Below are 24,072 nucleotides of genomic sequence, written 5' to 3' on the forward strand. Positions count from 1 at the left end.
CAAAAGTTGAGGTAATTAGATTACATTGCCGCATCTTCTCTCTCTCTCTCTCTTGTCTATGTTCTATCTGATGACCTAATAGCCCAATACAACAATGATTGTTTTGCCCTAGTCTTATAAAGAAATCCATGCACTTTGATTGATCTACTTTATGGAGCGGTATTTTTCAAAAGGAAATCGGTCACTAGATCAAGATAATGATATAGGCACATCGAGGTCATCAATTAGACCTAGGCAAAGTGCATCGAATGTCACTGCAGTTAAGTCTCCCGAAGCCTACTATTCATACAGAAATTAACTTAGATGAGTTGCCTTATGATACGGATGATCGAATGAGAATTTCGGAGTACACAAGAAACCCAAAGAAGCAAGATGAGAGAAGGTGCAAATATTTAACGAGGGGACCTTATAGGCCATCGTCTGATTTTGATTATCCACAGAGGGAGATTGGAGATACTCAATGGAGATTTAATCTAGATTGTTGATGAGTAGTGTCCTTGACTTGAGTATAATGATAAAGTGAATTAGGCCTTCTTCGGCTACCTTTTCAAAGATTACGACGAGGGATAAGCTGGGACTGGTGCGTTTGCAATTAACGGCTAGAACGGTTGGAACAAGAAAAGCAGACTATATACTCATGAGGGTAAGGGTAGTGTTATTAGCTTTCATAATGTAATAGTAGAAAGATGTGTTGCTTTGATGAATCAAGTTCAGTCAATTCAGGTTGCTCTTGATAAGCAAACTGACCATACAAAAAAGTAAAATCGAATCTGGCTTAATGATTTCATTGATTCATTGAGATACTTGTTGCATTAAGGCTTAACTTTTCGAGGCCATGATGAGTCAGAAGAGTCAAAAAATAAGAAAAAAATTCGAGAGTTGGTACATACTTTGGCAAACCAAAATAAAGCTATATAAAATGTAGGTCTGGAGTGAACCCAATGAACAAATTTTCTGGCTCCGTCCCTGGAAGCAACTTGACTGCACAAGGTGATACGGCCAAAGCATGGGCGAGATGCATGTCAGTCATAAAGCTGGTGCCCATTTAAAAATGAGATGACACACTGGTGGTGGAGTGTCCAAGGGTGACAAGGGATGCATCTACCGGGGGAGGAGCTATCTGTTCATCACATGCATGGTAGAATCCATGGCAATTTATGCGGCACACTGAAAACGGCTGCGATCGAAGAACTTTCGGCATCGCGATCGAAGAACTTTATATCTAACATAACAAAAATATGTGATACGAGATAATCATCGAAGGATTAAACAACTGCGTGTCCGGTGCTAACTAACAAGCTGGATGATTCGTAACAAACATTATTTCATGGGCTTGCATGCTACCGAAACACGAGCATAGAAGGATAAAGAGAAGCGCAGTACGGTGAGAGAGGAATCCATAGGTCGTGGCACTACAAGACACGTTGTCAGAGGAATCTATAGGACAGTGGCCCCGCATCAGTTCAAATACAACCTCTTATACGCACGATAGAATAGCACATGATCAGGAAATACAGTGCATGCTGACAACATGGTGGGGCAGGACGACTAGACAGCACCCTGAATCGACGGCAGAGATACAAGTTGTGCGCGCAACTAGTTACTCCCTCCGTCTAGGTGTGTAAGTCATCTTAAGAGTAGCAGCGTAACCTAGGTGACTTTAGATTGGACAAAGAGGAGCAGCGGGACGAGGTAAACTTCCAATCAGAACGCTGTTACAAAGAGAAATAAATCAGCATTTAACCGCTAATTACTAGGATGCCTTTTCAGCTTTACATGCAGGCCCATGTAATTGCATGCAAAACAGCTCTTGCCTAATCAACGTACAGGCTCGTTGCATGCAGTGGTTTCCACGGGGTAGGAACGAGGGAATCGAGGGGGAAGAGAACCCTCGTGAACGAGGCTGGGAGGGCATCAAAGAGAATTTAATGTTCCACGCCGTAAGGTTTTAGGAAAATATGAATTTCGTAAGGTGACTTACACACCTAGACGGAGGGAGTAGGATAAATCCACATCCGAGCCATGGTCGGTTGGAGACTATGGCACGCGGGCGCGGCCGGAGGCGGCGCAGCGGGTCAACGGGGTCTCCGAGAGCGCCCTCGTGGGCTCCTGACCACCGGCTCTTCTTCACTCTTCACGAGCAGGCCATCAAAAGCCCAACAAGCCGAGGAAGTAGAGGCCCATTTACAAGGTGATTGCTGGCCAGGCTGGCCTTTTTTCCTTTTCTAAATGCCGGTCCGTTTCCCCTTTTCTTTTCCTGCCGTGCTCTCTTTTTTAGAAAAAAATGGTTTCTACTAGTTCCATTTTTTAAATAAAATTCAACCAACTTGTTTTCACTTCCAAGTTACCAGCGGAAAGTGGAGTACCTCCTCAAGTACCACAGCAGCACAATAGCATCAAATCTGAGCTGAAACATTAATGATTTATGGAATGAAATAGTGATGAAAACATTTAAAATAGCAATGACACATAAATGAAATTGTATAGAAGAGCTTTTTTTTAAATAATACTTTTAGAACTCAGCCCAACTATGAAAAGTAATTTAACAAAATAAAATGATCTGAAACTTATTTCAAAACTCCAAAAATAGAAATGAAACCTGAATGAAATAGTATTGATATCCAAACGAAAAAATATACTCCCTCCGTCCGAAAATACATGTCATCAAAATGGATAGAAAGAGATGTATCTAGATACATCCTCCTTTATCTATTTTGATGACAAGTATTTCCGAACAGAGGGAATACAATATAGTCAGTTGTCCATTTTGATCCATTCGAACAATGGGTCGAGGCTGATATCCAAATGAAATATTACCGATATCCAATAAACATGCAATAGTACCGATATCCAACTGAAATAGTACCGATAGTAATAAAAACATGCAAGGAAAAAAATTGAATTTGAAAAAATTCAAACATGTCCAAAACTGATTTTAATTTGAAGATTTAAATATCATGAGTACTAATATTTTGTCAACCGGACATTTTTTCAAAAGATATAATTGATACAAACTATATAATCAAATTAAAAAAACATGGGTGAATGAGATAAATACTCCTCCCTCCGTCCCAAAATAAATGACTCAATTTTGTACTAACTTTAGCTCCCTCCGTCCCAAAATAAGTGACTCAACTACATTTTTACTTCAAACATAACCACTAGTCACTCTGTTGCGGGGTCTCCTCGCTAGCTAGTTGTCCCACACGTCACAGAGCTGGCTAAAAAAGTTGGCTGAATTGAAATAGAAAGCCTTTTTTGACTGATCAAACCTCGGTTGGCAAGACAACATGAGTTGGCAGCTCGAGAGCGACGGCCGGCCGGAGCCCAACGGAGGACGACCATGTGTCGCCGTTGGAACTCTCTGGTCGCTTCACCGGCGAGACACCTGTGCCCTTTGGCTCCTTTGTTTACTGCTACTTTTTACTAATAAAGCGTCGCGATTCACTCACGGTCACGGGTTAGGTTTGATTCTCCGCAAACTCGAAGGATCAACCGAGCAGCACAACGTGCATCGTACTCCACTACTCACTGCCTGAAACCGTGCCTACCGTTCGTACTGTACGCCCGAATCACGTAACGGAACCGCCCGCTTCAACGTCGTGCGTACTTGACAGATCGTGGGGTCACGAACTCGTCACGACGGGCGCTCAAGTGCTGCCATAATGGACGCCGACCGCATCTCGCTTTCTCCTGTTGCGGCGTTAGCGTCCCCGTGATACGGCGCCGCTGTAGCCGTCGGCGCAAAGCTGGACCGTCGATCGCTCGCGCACGGACGGAGAAAACGCGAGTAGTACGTGCTCCTGTTTGGCGCCCTTTCCACCCTCCCGTCGACGCTCGGCACGCCACGCGCCCCACCCCTCCGTGCCACGCCACCGCGCGCCCACGAATCCGCACCACGCGGCGGCGCCACACGCCCCTGCCCCGCCTCCCCAACCACCTCGTCGACGCTCCACTCCGCTCCCGTCCCCTCCAGCCCGCCCAGTGCTCCTCTGCCCTGTCACAGAATCCCGCAGATTCCCCTGAACCCGGCGAGGGCGAGCAGAGCAACCCCCGCCATGGCCGCGGCGATCCTCCGCCGCCTCAGCCCGGCCGCCGCCCAGCGCGCGTCCCCGCTGCTGCCGCTGGCCCGCGCGGTCTCCGACTCCACGGAGCCGCTCACCGTGGAGACCTCGGTCCCCTTCACGTCCCACATCGTGGACCCGCCGTCGCGCGACGTGTCCACCACCCCGCGCGAGCTCGCCGCGGCCTTCCGCGACATGGCGCTCATGCGGCGCGCGGAGATCGCCGCCGACTCGCTCTACAAGGCCAAGCTCATCCGGGGCTTCTGCCACCTCTACGACGGCCAGGAGGCGGTCGCCGTGGGCATGGAGGCCGCCATCACCCGCCGCGACGCCATCATCACCGCCTACCGCGACCACTGCCTCTACCTCGCCCGCGGGGGCGACCTCGTCGCCGCCTTGGCCGAGCTCATGGGCCGCGTCGGCGGCTGCTCCAGGGGCAAGGGCGGCTCCATGCACTTCTACAAGAAGGACGCCAACTTCTACGGCGGGCACGGCATCGTCGGCGCGCAGGTGCCCCTCGGCTGCGGCCTCGCCTTCGCGCAGCGGTACCGGAAGGAGGGCACCGTCACCTTCGACCTCTACGGCGACGGCGCCGCCAACCAGGGCCAGCTCTTCGAGGCGCTCAACATGGCCGCGCTCTGGAAGCTGCCCGTCATACTCGTCTGCGAGAACAACCACTGTCAGTGCTTCTTCAGACTCTTCAGATTCTTCAGAGTGTTCGTCAGTGCAATTTCCAGTTATAATTAATTAACTGTTGGATTTGTTCAGATGGGATGGGGACGGCCGAGTGGAAGGCCTCCAAGAGCCCCGCGTACTACAAGCGCGGGGACTATGTGCCCGGATTGAAGGTACAGACTCGGACTCTTGTCAGTTTGGTTTACCTTAGAGTTGCTGTCCATATGAAATGAACTGCTCAATTGACGTTGATGAGAACTTTAAATGCAATTTTATTTGAACTGAATGCAATTTTATTTTCGGTGCTTTGTTACACCGTTATCTTTCATGTTGCCATATGGATTATATGATGAAACAGAGCAGCTAATCGTTCTGATTTTCGCGTCCTCTTGGACTACCGAATACCACACTATGTTTGTATTTGTCAGATTCAGTTGTTCTTATAGATGAACAGCACACCACCTAGTATCAGCTTGAGACTGAATAGGTTCAGTTGTTCTTTCATTGAAGTGTCCTGTTTCCAGTGAAAATTTTGAAGCTGGATGCTGGTCGTGGATTTTCATTATTTAATACCTTGTGTTTGATGCAGGTTGATGGGATGGATTTTCTTGCGGTGAAGCAGGCTTGTAAATTTGCCAAAGAACATGTTCTTGAAAATGGACCGATTGTAAGTATTCAGGAAACTTGTCACTTTCTACTGACTAGATCCTGTGCGTGTGTGTACTTCTCGGGATCCATCGGGGATGGATTGGGTCAGAAATTCAAATACGCTGCTGGTTGATAATTCCTCTGTTGGATTGGTTCGACACTAATAGCTAGCAACCGTTGATAATTTTGAATTTTCATGTGTCTTTCTGGTGCTAGCTTAAGATTGACTGCTGCCCTGCTTCAGTAATGCCCTACTAGATTAGCTGGTATGTACAGGTTCAGTGTTGATAGCTAGTTGACACATTAAGAGCATGCCATTTTTGTTATTGTTCACACTGTATTGTTGTTCATTTAGCTTCGGGGGGGGGGGGGGGGGGGGGGGGGGCGTACCCTTGTGTAGTTTTTGTACTTGTGAGATCCATCAAATTGGTTTTGCATGGCTAGGGGAGGTGTTTCTGTTTTTTCTACCTGTTATGATTTATATGGATTTTAAAGAATGAACCACAGATATGCACACTGTCTATTATAGTGGATCACTCTATATTTGGTCACCATGAACAAAACAAAAAGAGAGGAAAGTTCACCCATGTTACAAGTTGTTGATTGTTTGTCTGGCTTCTCGTGCTTTTATGTTAGTGAATCTCCCCCTTCCCTGGGAAGTGCTGATTTTGCACCTGCGATCTTGTGTACCAAGTGTAATCGTACTCAGTGTACTTCTAATTGTCTAGTTTCTCAATTGGCCATTAAAAGAGCATGATAGAATTTTCATTCTGGTTATAAAATGCGATGTTACATGTTGTAGTAACTTTTTCCCTGTAGATTATATTTTGGAAGATAGCTACTGGGTAACATGTTTTTGTGTATTCTCCTGGTGTTTTAGATTCTTGAGATGGACACATACAGATACCATGGTCATTCTATGTCAGATCCAGGCAGCACTTACCGCACTAGAGATGAGATTGCAGGAATAAGACAGGTCAAGATTGCTGGCAACTCTCTGCTTGAATTTTGTGTTCTACCAAAGATTGACCTTCTGAGCTTAGTTGTTTGTCATGATATAACAGGAGCGTGATCCAATTGAGCGGGTCAGAAAGCTATTATTGACCCATGACTTGGCAACAGTCCAGGAGCTCAAGGTATGGCACTGTAACTAGAAAAAATTAAGTATCAGAAAGCATATGACCTAGAATGATATCTCATAGTATCTGTTTTGGTGGATTGCACAATGCAGAAAATCTTAAGTAGCTGCATGCTCTTTTTTTCACTGTGACAATCTATTCTTTCTTCTAGGACATGGAGAAGGAAATCAGGAAGGAAGTTGACACTGCAATTGCCAAAGCAAAGGTATGAAATGCAGCTACACGTCTGATGTCTTAAAAGTTATTCAATTTATTTGAAATAATTGTGCTCATGAGGTGCCTTGTACAATTCAATACCTGCAGGAAAGCCCAATGCCAGATACGTCCGAGCTGTTCAAGAATGTATATGTCAATGACTGCGGTCTGGAGGTAAGCAGATGCCAATGATGATACGCTTCAGTATTATTTTTCATATAGAACCGATTCATGTATGTCATATTTTCAAAATGTGAAATCACACTATTATTCCAAGTGCCTTACTGAGATTATACCTCATTTGACAATGGAGTAGACTTGACAGTTCCAATTTAGCTTCGAGTAACCTTCTGAACTGTATATGATAATGCATCTTAACTAACCAACTCTTCGCCATGATGCAGTCTTTTGGGGTGGACAGGAAGGTGGTGAGAACCGTTCTTCCGTAGGCTGCCAAACGAGAAGCTTGGCTCTGTCAGACAGGAAGGTGGTGAGAACTGTTCTTCCGTAACCTTCTGTCACTAAATAAGTCTGTATATAGAGACGCATGAACAATCGGACTCTGTACCGCATTGTGCTAGTCATTTCCCTGTCTATTGTGGATCTCAATTGGGCTATGCAGCTTAATTTTTGGTGTCGTCTGCTTAAGGCATTCTGTCGATTAACAGATCATGCAAAGCTGATGACCGATGACGAAATGAGTTACTTTGCAAGATGCAGTTGATTTGTACTACCTTCATTCCATAATTGGATAATTGAAGTTCTCGATTTGTCTCAAGTCGAACTTGTTTAAGTTTGTTCCAGTTGATAGAAAAATATGTTATCATCTAGAACATGAAATTAGTCTCTTGAAATTCTTTATGCCATATATTTTCGTATTGTTCTGTATTTGGTGTTGTAAATCATAGGAAATTTTTCTATAGAGTTGGTCCAACTTGGACAAACTTACCTAAAAAGGGATTCCCTGCCTTTGTATTACAAAGGAACCAACACCGATCACATAGCAATTGCTTGGGCGAGAAGCACAACAAGCCAAAAGAAAAGAGAAAGAATAAAGAAGAAGAAAGAAATGCCAACAACGGCAACTCGACAAAGTACGGATAACCCGCGAACGCTGCGCCCTCCGGAATCGACCTACCACAAACCAAGACTTCGATCTACCGCGTACCAAGCAACACCTCCAAAAAAGGATGCGACCTCAACAACGCTGCTGCCCGAAAGTGTCCTAGAGTTTCTTCTAACACGCGAAACGGAGTGAGGCATGGATACCTTCAACACCCTTCAAGAAGGGATGGCGGCACCTGTAGGTGTCACCACATCGGAGTCGAAAGAGCCGGCAAGGGATTTCTCCCGCACTCCAAACCCCACAGTCCAACCGGGTCGAAGCCGACCAGCCCCCTCACCGCCCGCCAGCATGTACCACAACGGTCTTGACGCCACCCACGCCGCCTCGCTGAGATCACCACCACGAGGCCAAGAGCATAGAGAGAAATGCACCAGGTGACGGGAGCAGCAACATCGAAGTCGCGCGAGAGAGAACTATCTCCACCGCCGTCGTGCGGGAGGCCCGTGCCTCCGACACCGTCGCGGTCGCAGTCCGGACGCGGCAACAGTGCATACCAGGTCACCCCTGGCCCGGCCAGGTCCGCAAAGCCCCGCCGGCCACACTGCAGTAGGGCGGCACCAGCACCGCCAACAGCCACCCGCCCATCAACGCTTCCCGCCTCCCGGAAGCCACGCAAACGACCCTCCCCGTCGCCGGCCCGCTCAGATCCAGATGGGGCCCGAAGGGCCTAGATCTGGGCCCAGCGGGCATCGCCAGATCACGCCGCCGCGTCACTCCGCCGCCAACGGCAGCGCCGCCGCCCAGTAGATCGACCATCACCAAGCTGGAGAGCCCCGCCGCCGCCCAATAGATCGCCCATCACCACACCGGAGAGCCCCGCCGCTGCCTAGGAGCACCTCGCGGAGCCGCCCCGCCCCGCGTCAGCGCAACCCAAGAGGGGAATATCCAGCGGCCTCCACCGCCAGCGCCGAATGCCAGCAACGGCGGCAAGGAGGGAGGGAAGGGGGAGGGCTCAAGGAGGAGGCACGGAGGGGCGCGGCCGGTCGCTCGCAGGGTCGACGAGGCCGCGAGAGCCGTGATTGCCTTTGGACAAACTTAGAACTCCAGTTATTTTTGAATCTGAGTGAGTATGTAGTACACCAGTACTCTGGCTGTTCTTAGAGGTTAAATCATGATTTTTCGATGCTAGTATGTCACCACAAGCAATGCTAGGTTCACGGGATCAACGGACTGGCTAATGTGAGTGCTTGGGATTGAAAGTTGTGGATGAGACTAGTCGGAAAGATTAAGTAAAACCTCCATAATCGTCCGCGCGTGTAGGTTTATTGATGTCCGTGAGAGTTATTCTTTTGTACACCCCTTAAGATAAGAAAGTTTACGACTTACGGTGTAAATCATGGTGAAGATTACAACTTGCCCCTTTGGTTAAAAGGGCAGTTTAGTACATTTAGTTTTGAGATAAAATGCACAATTGGCAATCAACATTGCCTGCAAGCAGAACTGAACGATATTCAAGTGAAATTAAGAATGGATGTCTGGATGTTCGTTTTTCCGCAAACTGGATCCAAATAAGAGGGAACTTTGCGGGAGTTCTGACAATCATCTGGTTAATTAAAAGCCACTACGTATCCCTCATTTCTCTCAGTATGGAGCGCGGAAAGTCGTTGCTCACTGTTTTTTTTCCTTTGCATTAGTTGAAGGCTTTGAGACCTCCTAACATGTTTGGCGGAAGCCACTTTATTTAATTTCTTTCAACTACTAATCCTTACATTAGCACACACCCACACCCTACCCCTATGAGCACCTCCGAAAGACTGAGCCAGCATATCATCTTGAGATTTTACGAAGTCACCAGGATTTAAACCCTGGTGGGTTGGGGATATCACTGTTCACCTAATCATCTCAACCAGAGGTTGGTTCGTTACATTAGCAGTGCTAGTACGTGATATTTTTCATGCATGTGAAAGGCTTCCGTGGTGAATAGGTTCGGCCGAACCACCCATATAGCTTTTTTTGTAGGGTTACCACCATATAGCTGGCGCCTGGGTCGTGCTCCCCACTCCAGGGCAGGCCTGTCGGGTTCTTGCCGGGCCGTGTAGTTTTTTTTTGAGAAAATATGCTTGTATTCAAATAATAAAATAATACAAAGTCCTTGATCCATACAAGTGCGCTCTAACACACGAACAAATATCAAAATAATAAAGGGCGCCCTAAAACAATCAGTAAAATACGAAGATCTCTGGAGCTCTATGCCATCATCCCTAAAACGTACGAGAAGACCTCTGCAACACACACATCTGCAATTAGACCTAAGCAGACCATCATCTTCAACTATGATATAATCGCCGCCGCGCTGCTCCTCCTTTTCTTCACTCCCGCGCCGAAAAGATATGGACATACATATGCATCCAACACGCCTGCACTAGCCTTCGCCATCTGTGGCTTTGAGTATCGATGTATGTGCCCCTTCTAGATGGAAGAGAACTTGGATCCGGTTCTGACGCTGCAGTCGCGCCAACTACTCGAGCAAACCAGGATATCCCTCCAATAGCATCACAAAGAAGGAGGAAGAGACGCAACAAGAAATCATACTGACGATGAGGAAGAAGAATCTCTGTCTCCACACAATCATCACCCATCCGAGGACCAACCAAGCCAGTACCGGTTGACCTTCAGACACCATAGCCCGCGACCTTGATGAAATCTGGGGATCCCTTACCCTGTTGGCTCCTAAACGAAGGCAAGAGCCCTGCCTTAACGAGAATGGAGACGCGACTGCGCCGCAGCAGCCTCGGCGGCAACTCCCTCAATCTTAACCCTATTGAGAACCCATCCGACACACAAATGAGGTCCCCCCTTCCTCCCGCCGCCGGAGCGGCTGACGGAGGGAGAGGGAACCAGCAGCGGCGGCGGCGGCTCGCAAAGGGAACCCGCAGTTGCTTTCTTTCCGCCTCGTGACGATCCTGTTTCTCCGGAGGCAGTTCACGCTGGATGGCTCGATTCCGATCGGGGCCATTTTTTGGTTGTGCCGGGCCGTGTAGTTGCTTGGCAGTGCCATCGATGCAATCGATGCAAACTGACGCTGTCTCACAAGACTCGGGATAGAAGATAGAGATGACAAGTACGACAATGTAGTCAACAAGAGTAACAATCAATCCCGGCTGGGATTGTGCATTTCTTATTAGACTAAACAAGATTTTACTCATGCAAGGCCGGGATTGCCTGGGATGTGTAAATACAGGGTATCAAATTCAGAGATTTAGGGCGTGTTTGGATGCTCTCCGCTCCTCAACTCCGCTCCTGGAGTTGGTGGAGACACCGAACAGGTAAATTCCGTGGAGTAGAAAACGGGGAGTGGAGCTGGTTACAGGTGAGAAATGTGGAGCTGCTATTTCTGAGATCTCAGATCCTTATATCAAGGAGTTGATAAGATTTACGAAGAAACTGCCACCGCTAAGTTTTTTGAGAAATCGCTAAGGATCTGTTTGGTTCCAATAAGTCAGGTGACTTAAAACCAGTGACTTATAAGTCATGTCTGTTTGGTTGTCACCTGACTTATAAGTCACCTGAGCACACCCTCCCACCTTGTTTTTTATGTAAAGGTGATGGGACTCATGCAAAAGGGGATGGCTTATAAGTTTTAAGTTGGGTGAAGCAACTTATGACTTATAAGTTGGCGTGACTTATAAGTTAGGTCTGTTTGGCAAAATAAGTCACCTTTTACATTTTTCGACTTATAAATTGGTGACTTATTTGGAACCAAATAGGGCCTAAGTGAAAACGGTCCGCGTGCCCATGCCAACTCGCTCGTTCCTGGTCCCCTGCCCAGCTCCACATGAATAGGGAGCAGAGCTGCCTGCCGAACATCTCTGTACTAGCGCTATTTTCTGAGGAGCTAGAGCATCTTTGAACACCTTAGAGGAGAGGATTTATTTGCGTCGGTACCTACAACCTCAAAGTTTATTTTAGACTCCATTCTTATCTCAACAAATGTGTGTGCCTTGTAGCAGAGTTGAGGTTTATTTTAGACTCCATTCTTATCTCAACAAATGTGTGTGCCTTGTAGCAGAGTTCAAAGATAAATAGACGGAACAAGAGCTACTAAAATCGCATATGCGTTTGGCTTTGTTTCAGCACATTATTCATCCAAAGATTACATAAATACATCTGGTCTGGCATCCGTTGACATAAACGATGCTTAAATTATTTCTTGCATGGATTTGGGAGTGGGGCGCCGCAGAGGCACTTGTTGTGCTGGAAGTTGTAGACATCCAACCTCGCCAAGGCGGCCGGAACCTGGCCGCACAGCTTGTTGTAGCTCACGTTGAACTGCCGCAGGTTCGTTACATTCGCCACCTGCGCTGGGATGCCGCCGCGGATGGCGTTTTGGCTCGCATCCATGGCTTGCATCTCCTCCGGGAACTCCACGCCGGAGAGGTCGAAGCTGAGGGCGTTGTGGGACAGGTCAATGCTTTGCAGCTCCTTTGTCCTGCCGAAGAACACGGACGCGTCGCCGGTGAGAGCGTTGTGGGAGAGGTCGACTTGCAGGAAGCCGACTGCAGCGAACTCGGCTGGGATGGAGCCGGAGAGGTGGTTGTCGGAGAGCAAAAGGACTGGGAGAAGAGTGGATTTGGAGAAGAGTGGCGGGATGGTGCCTGTGAGGCTGTTGTTTCTGAGGTCGATGGAGTCTAAGTAACGGAGGCCCCCGAGCGCCGCCGGGATGGTGCCGGAGAGGAAGTTGGAGGAGAGGGTGAGTTCTCTGTATTAGGTTGATCTCTCCACCGAGTGGACTCAACGGCCCATCGGGCCCTGATCTATTCACTCCTTGATCGGGGGCGCCCAACCGTTCTATGGTTAGTGGGCCCCTGTGACCTGCAATATATAAAGAGGTGGGGGCCGGGACGCACGGTACGAGGTTCACCGCGCCGCCAGACTTCCCACAGATATCCCTTTCCGATCTAGGGTAATCGCAGTACTCACGGGAAGCACCACTGCCACCTCTCCATCTCGATCCCTCTACGATCACCGGCCCCTACATCACCATGGACGGCTCTGGATCGAGCTCATCCGCACCCAAGGAAGGTAGGTTACCGGAAAGATCTAGCCTACCACGATCCATAGGATCTATCAATGGTATCAGGCCATCTTGGTTAGATGTTTTTCGGTAAAAAAGATAAAACAGAGAAAAAAATAGAGATCCCCTCCCCCAAGAACCCTAGACAGGGCAAAGAACGAATCCTTCAAGGAAACAGAAAAAGTAGTGTCGCCACAAGGCCGCGCCGTTCCTATCGATCTCGATGCGCATCGGCAAGCCGAGGCATCGAGAAGAAGAACACCACCCCTTTTCAGGGGCAAAGATCACCACCACCGATCCATTCGACAGCGGCGCGCTCACCACAAGGGGAACGCATGACCGACGAAGGGGTTGGTAGGGGCGCAGCCGCTCCGTCCATCTAGGTCGCCGTCGTGCGGCAGTTGCCTCTCTTTCCCTCTGTGGGGAGGTGGTGGATGGAGACAGTAAAAAGAAAAGAAGGGGAAAAGAGTGCTCGGGCGGCGCGGTGGCGCGTTGTCGTCGCCGGCGGCCGGCGGAGCCCCGACCCCGCTGCATCACAGACCGGGCGAGGAGACAGATCGGAGACAGGCTCCTCTCTCTCTCTCTCTCTCTCTCTCTCTCTCTCTGCCACAGGAGGCTCACGCAAAGAGAAAAAGGGGGAGGGAGGAGAGCTCGAGGGAGCGGTGGCTATCAGCCCCGTCTCTGGTGGCCGGCGGCCGGCCTAGTACCGTGGCGGCCCGGTGAACGGGACAACAACGCCCGGGGAGAACAAAGAGAGACGAGCGGTGCGCGAGGGGAGGAAATGGATAGGGTTTCCCCTCACCCCTGCCGTTTCGGTCGGTTTTGTTCGCCCGCAACGAACGTGTGGCCGTCAGATCCACTCCGACGGCTATGATGCAAACCCTAGCGCTAGGATGGGCCACTGGGCCGAAAGTGGACTCGCACGGCTGGGCTCTGGTTGGCTGACGCGCTGAGCAGGCTGCGAGCGGCTCAGAGAGCAGGCCGTGGGCCGCTTTCCTTCGCTGCAGGCCTCGCGCGCCAGACCGACGCAGGGGCTCAGCTGCTGTTTTCTGTATATAATTTTCCAGTGCTTTTGTCCATATTTTGGGCAGATTTACAATAGTTTTTTCTGTGCAATTTTTTCCAATGAAAATTTTGTTTAGAAAATAGAAAAGTATACAGTAAAAATTACTGAAAATGATAACAGGAAATTCTCAGAAAAGAAATGTTCATGAATTTTTTTATAAAGAAAATAAAAAAGTTCATGAACTTTTATTTTGTAAAAGAAAAGTTTCTGTAAAGATTAAAAAGTTCGTAAATTTTTATTCATGTTTTTCCGCTGCGTAAATAATTAATTAATGCTCTTTTACACAGAAAATAAAAGTTTATATAGTATTAAGTTTTTTAAGAGCATGTTAAAGTGATTATTAAAATAAATATGATTATGTTATTTTTTATGACCAACGTTGTTTAATAACATGATCATGTTTTATTATTGAAATTTAAAGGTGCATTTATTTCTAGTATTTTGCCCAACGGTAATATAGATCTAATTGCATAGACAATTATATGTTTAATTTGACCAACGTTAGATTAAAGCATATGATTGTTATATTGATGTCACTTAAATTGTGATTTCAGGAGGCTTTCACTTGATGAGTTGCCTAAAAGAAGTTCCGACACTCAGAGGTGACAACGACACTGAGTGGAGGAAGAAAGTTGAACTGACATTTGTTTGTGCTGATCTGGACTGGGTTCTGGATGAACCACAGCCGGTCAGACCTACAGAGCCGGTAAGAGAGACTACTGATGATGATGCTGCATGGGATAAAAAGAGGGGGGATTATGCTCCTTTGGAGATGTCCTACATCATAGACAATCAAAAGTGGGTCAATGCAAATAAAAAATGCATGGCCTTTATAAAGAATACAATTGAGAGCATCATTGTGGGCTCCATTGCAGAGTGCACTTCAGCAGCAGAGTTGCTGACAAAGATAAAGAGCCAGTTCACTGGCTCTTCAAAGATATATGCCACCCAGGTGTTAAAACAACTTGTGACAGAACAATACACAGGTGGTGGAATAAAAGAGCACATCCTGAGGATGAGCAATATGACAGCAAAGTTAAAGCCCATGGATGAGGATCTGAAGATCAAACCAAAGCTCCTGGTCCACCTGGTCATGGCTTCACTGCCAAAGGAGTTTGAAACTTTTGTTATGAATTATAATATGTCACCTGAAACATGGGACATAGAAAAGACAATTGTTATGTGTGTTCAAGAAGGGGACAGACTAAAAGCTTCACATGGTGGAACACTCAACTATGTGAAGGACCACAAGAAAAAGAACTACAATCAAAACAACAAAAGTTCTCCTTCAAAGCCACAAGGAAAAGCTCCCCATCAGCATCAGCGTCAGCAATAGTCTTTCCCAGTGGACAAAGACACTTGTCTCCACTGTAAGCAGACCGGGCATTACAAGAAAGACTGCCCTGTTTGGATGAAGTCCTTAATGGCAAAGCAAGGTAACAACATTGTTTCCTTAGTTAATGAATCCTTGTACACACAATTTTCGAAATCTGCTTGGTGGATTGACTCAGGGGAAACTGTTCGTGTTGCAAATTGCTTACAGGGATTCCATTCGACCCAGACTACGCTAAGAAGAGAAGGAGGCATTGAAGTAGCCAATGAAATAAAAGTGGAAGTTGAAGCTGTCGGCGACATCTCTTGGAGTTAGCTGATGGATTCAAGCTTCTACTTAGAGATGTTCTTTATGTTCCTTCATGTAATAGAAACTTAATTAGCGTTTCATGTTTGGACAAAGAAAATTATGAGTGTTATTTTGGACATGGCAAGTGTGCCATCTGGTATAATAATGCTTATGTTGGTAATGCTTTGCTACATGATGAGCTTTATCTGTTATCACTTCGTGAAAAAGTGCATTATGTATGCAATGTGAATGAACATGTTTCCGCGTCGAATAAAGAACGAAAGAAAAGAAAGAGAACATTCGACTCATCGAAATTATGGCACTGTCGCTTGGGCCATATTTCGAAGGGGAGAATAGAAAGATTAGTCAAAAGTGAAATTCTTCCACAGTTAGAATTCTCAGACTTAGAACAATGTGTAGATTGCATTAAAGGAAAGTATATAAAACAAATCAAAAAAGGTGCAATCCATAGCACAAGCACACTAGAAATCATCCACACCGACATTTGTGGACCATTTTCGGTGAAAAGTGTGGATGGATATGACTCGTTCATAACATTCACAGATGATTACTCTCGCTATGGTTATATTTATCCAATCAAAGAAAGATCTGAAGCGTTGGATAAATTTAAAATATTCAAAGCTGAAGTTGAAAATCAACATGATAAAAGAATAAAGATAGTAAGGTCCGACCGTGGGGGAGAGTACTACGGTCGTCACACTCCATATGGCCAAGTCCCTGGACCTTTTGCAAAGTTCTTACAGGAGACTGGCATAGTCGCCCAGTATTCAATGCCGGGTGAACCTCAGCAAAATGGGGTAGCTGAAAGGCGCAACCGTACACTTATGGATATGGTGCGCAGCATGATGAGTTATTCCAACTTGCCATTGGGATTATGGATGGAGGCGTGTAGGATCGGAAGTATGTCTAGAGGGGGGTGATTAGACTACTTGACCAAATAAAAACTTAACCTTTTCCCAATTTTTAGTTCTTGGCAGATTTTAGCTATTGTAGGACAAGTCAAGCAATCATCACACAATTCAAGCAAGCATGCAAAGAGTATATTGGCAGCGGAAAGTAAAGCATGCAACTTGCAAGAATGTAAATGGAAGGCTTTGGAGAATTCAAACGCAATTGGAGACACGGATGTTTTTCCCGTGGTTCGGATAGGTGGTGCTATCCTACATCCACGTTGATGGAGACTTCAACCCACAAAGGGTAACGGTTGCGCGAGTCCATGGAGGGCTCCACCCACAAAGGGTAACGGTTGCGCGAGTCCACGAAGGGCTCCACCCACAAAGGGTCCAAGAAGAAGCAACCGCCCACAAAGGGTCCACGAAGAAGCAACCTTGTCTATCCCACCATGGCCATCGCCCACAAAGGACTTGCCTCACTAGCGGTAGATCTTCACGAAGTAGGCGATCTCCTTGCCCTTACAAACTCCTTGGTTCAACTCCACAATCTTGTCGGAGGCTCCCAAGTGACACCTAGCCAATCTAGGAGACACCACTCTCCAAGAAGTAACAAATGGTGTGTAGGTAATGAACTCCTTGCTCTTGTGCTTCAAATGATAGTCTTCCCAACACTCAACTCTCTCTCATATGATTTGGATTTTGTGGAAAGAAGATTTGAGTGGAAAGCAACTTGGGGAAGACTAGAGATCAAGATTCATATGGTAGGAATGGAATATCTTGGTCTCAACACATGAGTAGGTGGTTCTTTCTCAGAACATATGAGTTGGAATTGTGTATGTGTTCTGATGGCTCTCTCCACGAATTAAGAGGAGGTGGAGGGGTATATATAGCCTCCACACAAAATCCAACCATTACACACAGTTTTCCAATCTCGGTGGGACCGAATCAACAAACTCGGTCGGACCGAAAATGTAAACCTAGTGACCGTTAGAGATTTTCGGTGGGACTGACATGCAACTCGGTAGGACCGATATGGTTAGGGTTTGGGCATAACGTAATCTCGATGAGACCGATTACACAAACTCGGTGAGACCTAATTTGGTAATTAGCTAACCAGAGAGTTGGTCAGGCAAACTCGGTGGGACCGATTTGCTCTTTCGGTGAGACCGAAAAGTTACAAAAAGGAAACACTGAATTTACATTGCAATCTCGGTGGGACCGATCCGCTCTTTCGGTGAGACCAAAAAGTTACGAAAGGGAAACAGAGAATTTGCAATCCCATCTCGGTGAGACCGAGATCCCTATCGGTAGAACCGAATTGCTAGGGTTTGGCAGTGGCTTATGACAAGTGAAACTCGGTGGCGCCGGATAGAAAGAATCGGTATGACCGAGTTTGGCTTAGGGTTTAGGTCATATGTGGATATGGGAAAATAGCTGAGGGTTTTGGAGCATATCACTAAGCACATGAAGCAAGAGGCTCATTAAGCAACACCTCATCCCTCCTTGATAGTATTGGCTTTTCCTAAAGACTCAATGTGATCTTGGATCACTAAAATATAAAATGAAGAGTCTTGAGCTTTTGAGCTTGATCCAATCCTTTGTCCTTAGCATTTTGAGGGTTCCACTTTCACATCCATGCCATGCCAATCATTGAGCTTTCCTGAAATAATCATCTTGGAATAGCATTAGCTCAATGAGCTATATGTTGTTATGAATTACCAAAACCACCTAGGGATAGTTGCACTTTCAAGGCGCTTAAAACCGCCATTCACATTCTCAATAGAGTACCAAGCAAGTCGGTGCCCAAAACACCGTACGAGCTATGGACAGGAAGGGTGCCCTCCCTACATCACTTCAGGGAGTGGGGGTGTCTTGCTGAGGCCAAAATGTTTAATCCAAACATTGCAAAGTTAGATCCCAAAACAGTAAGTTGCCACTTCATTGGCTATCTAGACAGATCAAAAGGTTTTTGTTTCTACTTCCCAGACAGATATACAAAGTTTGTAGAAATGAGACATGCAGCCTTCTTTGAGGACGAAATGATGAGGGGGAGCTTGGTAGCTCAGAAAATTGATCTTGAGGAGAAGAGGGTGCATGCACCTAATCCGATGATTCAGGAGCCATTTTTCTCACTACCGGTTGCAACTCCACCCATGACAACTATGGGGGTAGACCCGGAACCTGTCCGTCAGGAGTCGGCTGAACCCGTTGTTGAGCATGAAAGGGATGTGCAACAACAAATTTTAGAAGAAGTGCCAGAAGTTGAGGCACAGAACGTGCCAGAAACTAAGGCCCTTAGAAGGTCTACAAGACCAAGAAAGTCAGCTATTTCTACTAACTTTAAAGTTTATAACACAGAAATGGTTCATATGGAAAAAGATCCCACCTCATATGAAGAAGCCATGAGAAGCCCTCATTCATCAATGTGGATGAAGTCAATGGAAGACCCGATGAGTTCCAAAGATGTTTGGGACTTAGAGGAAATTCCTAAAGGAGCCAAAACAGTAGGCTGTAAATGGGTCTACAAAATTAAGTATGACTCTAAAGGGAATATAGAAAGTATAAAACACGACTCATGGCAAAAGGATTTACACAAAGAGAAGGGATAGATTACAATGAGACATTTTCTCCAGTCTCATGGAAGGATTCCTTCAGAATCATAATGGCATTAGTTGCTCATTTTGATTTAGAGTTACATCAAATGGATGTTAAGACGGCATTTCTGAATGGTGATTTAAAAGAAAATGTCTACATGAAACAGCCTAAGGGTTTTATCATGGAAGGCAAGGAAAATATGGGATGCCGCCTGAAAAAATCCATTTATGGATTAAGACAAGCCTCTCGGCAGTGGTATCTAAAGTTTAATCAAACGATTAAAAGTTTTGGATTTAAAGAAAACATTGAGGATAATTGCATTTATGCAAAATTTAAAAATGGGAAATATATTTTCCTAATCTTGTATGTGGATGATATCCTGCTTGCTAGCAGTGATGTTCGTCTACTACAAGAAACAAAGAAATACTTATCCTCAAATTTTGACATAACAGATCTTGGTGAAGCATCATATGTTTTGGGCATAGAAATTCACTGAGATAGGAACAATGGAGTCTTAGGACTATTGCAGAAAGCATATTTAGAAAAGGTTCTTAAAAAGTATAATATGCATGCGAGTAAAGCCACACCTGCTCCTATAGTCAAGGGCGATAGTTTTGGAAAATTCCAATGTCCCAAGAACCAGTACGAGATTGATCAAATGAAAGCAGTATCATATGCTTCGGCAGTTGGCAGCTTACAGTATGCACAAGTGTGCACTCGCCCTGACTTAGCTTTTATCACCGGGGTACTCGGTAGATATCAAGAGAATCCAGGCATGGAGCACTGGAAGATGGTAAAGAAAGCATTGTGTTATGCGCAAGGCACGAAGGACTACATGCTAATATACAGGAGAAGTGATTCCCTAGAGATAAAAGGGTATTCAGACGCAGATTTTGCGGGGGACAGAGATGATAGAAAATCCACGCCAGGATACGTCTTCACTCTCGCTGGGGGAGCTATTTCGTGGAAAATCTCCAAGCAGTCAATAGTTGCATCATCCATGATGTATGCAGAATTTATAGCATGCTTCGAAGCCACGGGGCAGGCGATATGGCTAAAGAAATTTGTACCCGACTTGAAAGTGGTAGATTGTATTCACAAACCACTAAAGATGTACTGTGACAACCAACCCGCAGTATTTTACGCTCACAACAACAAGTCGAGTAATGCTGCCAAAACAATAGAGATAAGGTATTATGTTGTGAAAGATAAGATCCAGGATCAAACTATAAGTCTCGAGCATATAAGAACAAAGGATATGCTTGTGGATCCGCTAACGAAAGGCTTACCACCCAATGTGTTCAAGGAATACATAGCCGTCAGGGGTTTAAGGGAAAGCCTTATAATTCCTGGATAGGCCCAAAAGGAACAGAATTTGCTTCTGATCATAACGTATGTTGCAGCTGTATGATTCTAACGGCAATTAAGCTGTGATGATGAAACATGCTCTATGTACCAATATGTGATGAAACAAATAAACTAGAAAGTATAAGGTTAAAAGTAAAAGTTGAGATCAAGGGGGAGAATGTTAGGTTGATCTCTCCACCGAGTGGGCTCAGCGGCCCATCGGGTTCTGATCTATTCACGCTCTGATCGGGGGCGCCCAACCGTTCTATGGTTGGTGGGCCCCTGTGACCTGCGATATATAAAGAGGTGGGGGCTGGGGTGCACGGTACGAGGTTCACCGCGCCGCCAGACTCCCCACTGATATCCCCTTTCGATCTAGGGCAATCGCAGTGCTCACGGGAAGCACCACTGCCACCTCTCCATCTCGATCCCTCTGCGATCACCGGCCCCTACATCACCATGACCGGCTCTGGATCGAGCTTATCCGCACCCAAGGAAGGTAGGTTACCAGAAAGATCTAGCCTAACACATGATCATCAATGTCTCACGAGCAATGACATAGTATCTCAAGCACTCAAAAGCAAACAAAGTTCGAAAAACCACCAAATAAAGCAAGAGAGAAAAAAAGCAACACTCTTTCTCTCGAAGCCTATGATCTATACATTTTCTCCCTCTTTGGCAACAAGTTACCAAAAAGTTCCTAGAAAATGCATAGTGCTAGATCGACGCTCAGGCTTGATCTTCAGGAGGTGGTGGAGTCCGGATCACTCCAAGGACGAAGGCTTCCATAGACGCTGAAGTAGACGCTGGAGTTGGAGCTGAAGTAGATGCTGGAGCTGGTGGAACTGAGGCTGTAGCTGGTGCAGAAGTGGTGGCTCTGGTGTCAGCAACTGGTACTGCAGACGACCTCGGACCTCGTGGCACTCTGGCAAAGGCATCAGTTGTAGTCCTGCCTCTCCTCTCCTACATGTCATCTTGGAGCTGCTCCACTGCAGTCTGAATCTCTGTCACCTTGACATCCAAGTCATAGAACTTTTGTTCCATGATTCTCTCTAAGCTTGCCTGGTTCTGAGTTAGGGTGGCTAGTCCTTTCTCAATCCGTAGGGTGGATGCAATCAGGTAACCAAGCTGCTCTTGTTTGGTCTTCAAGAAATACTCAGATGCCTCCTCTTGAGTAGGCATCTTGGCAGCTTTCTCCTTCCTTGCCTTCTCCTTCTTGGCTTGTGCTTGGGCAGATGATGGTTCATTTTCAGTCATGACCACTTGATTATCCTCAAAATCTGGACGGATGGGCAGGTGTTCCTTGTCCAATAAGTATATGCACGTGCCCATCTTGGAGTTAATGAGCTCCTGAATTTGTGGGGCATACCCACAGCTCCTCTTCTGATCAGCTGCTGTCCTCTTAATGGTCTCTACCATGAGGCTCATCACCTTGAACTTCTGTGGCACATCAAGGATATGTAGCAAGTTGATTGCATGGCCTCTGATCATCTTGTGATCACCTGACTTGGGCAAGAGAGTGTGCCTCAAAATCCAATTAATAGTTGGCAGCCCTGACAGAAGATAATGCACTGAGCCAAATTTGAAAGTTTCAAGAGCTTCATTTGGAATTTCTTTGTACATATTGGACATAGAGTTGTGGTCCATCTTCTTCTTGGCATAAATGTCCAAGTCATCTGCTTGCTCCTCTGGGGCATTGATCAACTTTGCCCATTCCTCAACAGTAGATTGGTACCTCGTACCTTCAGACATCCAAGTGATCCTTCCATCCGGGTAGAAATGTGCTGTGGAGTAGAACTGCATGGTAAGCTCCTCATTCCACTTTGTGAGCTTCTGCCCAACAAAGTCTGCAACTCCACAAGCACTAAAGCTGTCATACACTCCAGGGTAGTACTCTTCGTTGTCCTTGATGTACTCCCAATCAACCCATCTCATGTCACAGACTATTGGCTTCTTGTCCAACAAAACTGTCTCATAGAAGTCCTGCTGTTCCTTAGTGTGAAATCTGTAGTCAACAGCAGTCCTTCTCCTTGAAGCATACGGATCTGCTTCTCTCCACTTCCTCAGCCCTGAGTCTCTCCTGAGCTTCATATCCTCAGCCACAGGATGAGCATCATTGTGGTCTGGGATCTTGGGCTTGAGTTTTCTGAGTACTTGCTCTTCATCATCTTCTTCTGCAGCTTCATGCACTGGGCCTTGTTCTTCTCAGCAGCTGGTATGCTCCTTGTATTTCTCTTTGGTGCAGACTTGGGCTTGGAGGTAGCTTTGGGTGCTTCTTTGGGCTTAGATGTGGCAGCCCCTGTCCTGATAGCATCACCCATAAGCTTAGGTGCCTTAGGTGCTAGTGCAGCAACCTCTTCTTCCTCTTCCATGATGGAAGCCTTTCCAAGCACTTCGGCTACGGTCTTCTTGACCCTTTCCTTTCTCTTCTTTCCCTCAGCAGCAACTGGCTCTATGGGAGTGGGTTTCTCAGTTGAAGCTCTGGCCTTTGACATAGGCTGCCTGCCTGCTGGCCTTTTGATTTTCATCCCTGGCTTTGTGCCTTGAGCTGGTTCAACTCTCTTGGAAGTTGCTTCCTCTTCTGCCACATAGTCTTCATCCTCAGAATCTGAAGTTCTCTTCTTTCTCTGTCTGGTGGCAGCTTTAGGCAGATTGCTAGGGGTGCTCCTGCTGCCTTCATCTGAAGAACTTGAGGGACTAGTGCCCTCACTCATCTACACTTGCTGCTCTGACAAGTTCTGGCTGTCACTCTGATCAGACATGTTGCAAACTCTGACTGCTAACCCTGTGAATAGTTTATAGATGACGTAGAGTGGATGAGCATCACAAAATGCAGAGATTTTTGCAAAAGAATGATCCAAAAACTTAGTTTTAGTTTTCCACTGAAATCATCTCGGATCTACCGATTTTTAAACTCGGTGATACCGAAGCAGTTTTGGAACCTAAACTAGTGAACTCGGTCAGACCGAGTCACAGTTCGGTGGCACCGAGACTGCTAGGGTTTCACAAAGTTCCAAAATCGGTCACACTGATAAGTAATTCTCGGCCAGACCGAGTCTCACTTGTGCAATGGCATAAGCCAAATCGGTGGGACCGAGTTTTTCAACTCGGTGGGTCCGAGATGGTTTCGGCGGAAACCTAACCCTAAAATTTTCGAATCAAACCTAATCTACGAACGCATTGACTGGATAGGAGTGTTTCAATCGTGGCAAGAATCATGATGATCACAATGTGCTAAGAATCAGATTGGGGAATAGCACAAAGATCGAGTCCATACCCTAGTTCGGCGGAGACTCGCTACGGCGGCAACAGCGAGGTTGAATTCCATTGACGGCGATGGAGACCAGCGACTGGAGGCGGCTGGCGGCGAGGAGACGATCCGCAGACCACGTTGGCAGAGCAGGCTATCGCGCGGGCGAAGGGGTTCGGAGAAATTTCCAAATTTTTGCCCGTGACTATATATAGCCTGACCCTGTCGGTGTGACCGAGTGGAACGACTCGGTGGCACCGAGATTCATAACTGCAAGCAGTTACTGAAACTCGGTGTGACCGAAAGGTTCAAATTGGTTGCACCGAGATCGAAAACCTAGATCAACTTAATGATCTCGGTAGGACCGAAAGTGGGGTATCGGTCAGACCGAGAATCATAAAGAGGTTTTGGAAGTTTA

The 24,072-nt window shown here is 46.5% G+C and overlaps 2 protein-coding genes and 1 pseudogene across 3 annotated transcripts in view; 2 read left to right on the forward strand and 1 right to left on the reverse strand.

Annotated features, from left to right (window-relative positions):
* The first annotated feature begins 3,828 nt into the window (after positions 1-3,828).
* Positions 3,829-7,499, forward strand: LOC123150992 (pyruvate dehydrogenase E1 component subunit alpha-2, mitochondrial). Its single transcript, XM_044570788.1, has 8 exons — positions 3,829-4,743; positions 4,833-4,912; positions 5,329-5,406; positions 6,268-6,363; positions 6,452-6,523; positions 6,678-6,731; positions 6,830-6,895; positions 7,126-7,499. The coding sequence occupies exons 1-8, from the start codon at positions 4,059-4,061 to the stop codon at positions 7,168-7,170; spliced, it is 1,176 nt and encodes a 391-aa protein (XP_044426723.1). The 5' UTR covers positions 3,829-4,058; the 3' UTR covers positions 7,171-7,499.
* A 4,387-nt stretch (positions 7,500-11,886) lies between these two features.
* The window catches only part of LOC123151146 (polygalacturonase inhibitor 2-like), a 44,761-nt pseudogene continuing 32,575 nt past the window's right edge, over positions 11,887-24,072 (reverse strand). The window contains exon 2 of the transcript XR_006475521.1: positions 11,887-12,563. The product of XR_006475521.1 is annotated as a polygalacturonase inhibitor 2-like (transcript). The remainder of the gene's footprint in view (positions 12,564-24,072) is intronic.
* Positions 14,491-15,618, forward strand: LOC123151147 (uncharacterized). The gene is made up of 2 exons (XM_044570904.1): positions 14,491-15,363; positions 15,471-15,618. The coding sequence occupies exon 1, from the start codon at positions 14,496-14,498 to the stop codon at positions 15,261-15,263; it is 768 nt and encodes a 255-aa protein (XP_044426839.1). The 5' UTR covers positions 14,491-14,495; the 3' UTR covers positions 15,264-15,363; positions 15,471-15,618.

The sequence above is a fragment of the Triticum aestivum genome, chromosome 7A (genome assembly GCF_018294505.1).
Source record: "Triticum aestivum cultivar Chinese Spring chromosome 7A, IWGSC CS RefSeq v2.1, whole genome shotgun sequence".
In the NCBI taxonomy this organism is placed as follows: domain Eukaryota; kingdom Viridiplantae; phylum Streptophyta; class Magnoliopsida; order Poales; family Poaceae; genus Triticum; species Triticum aestivum.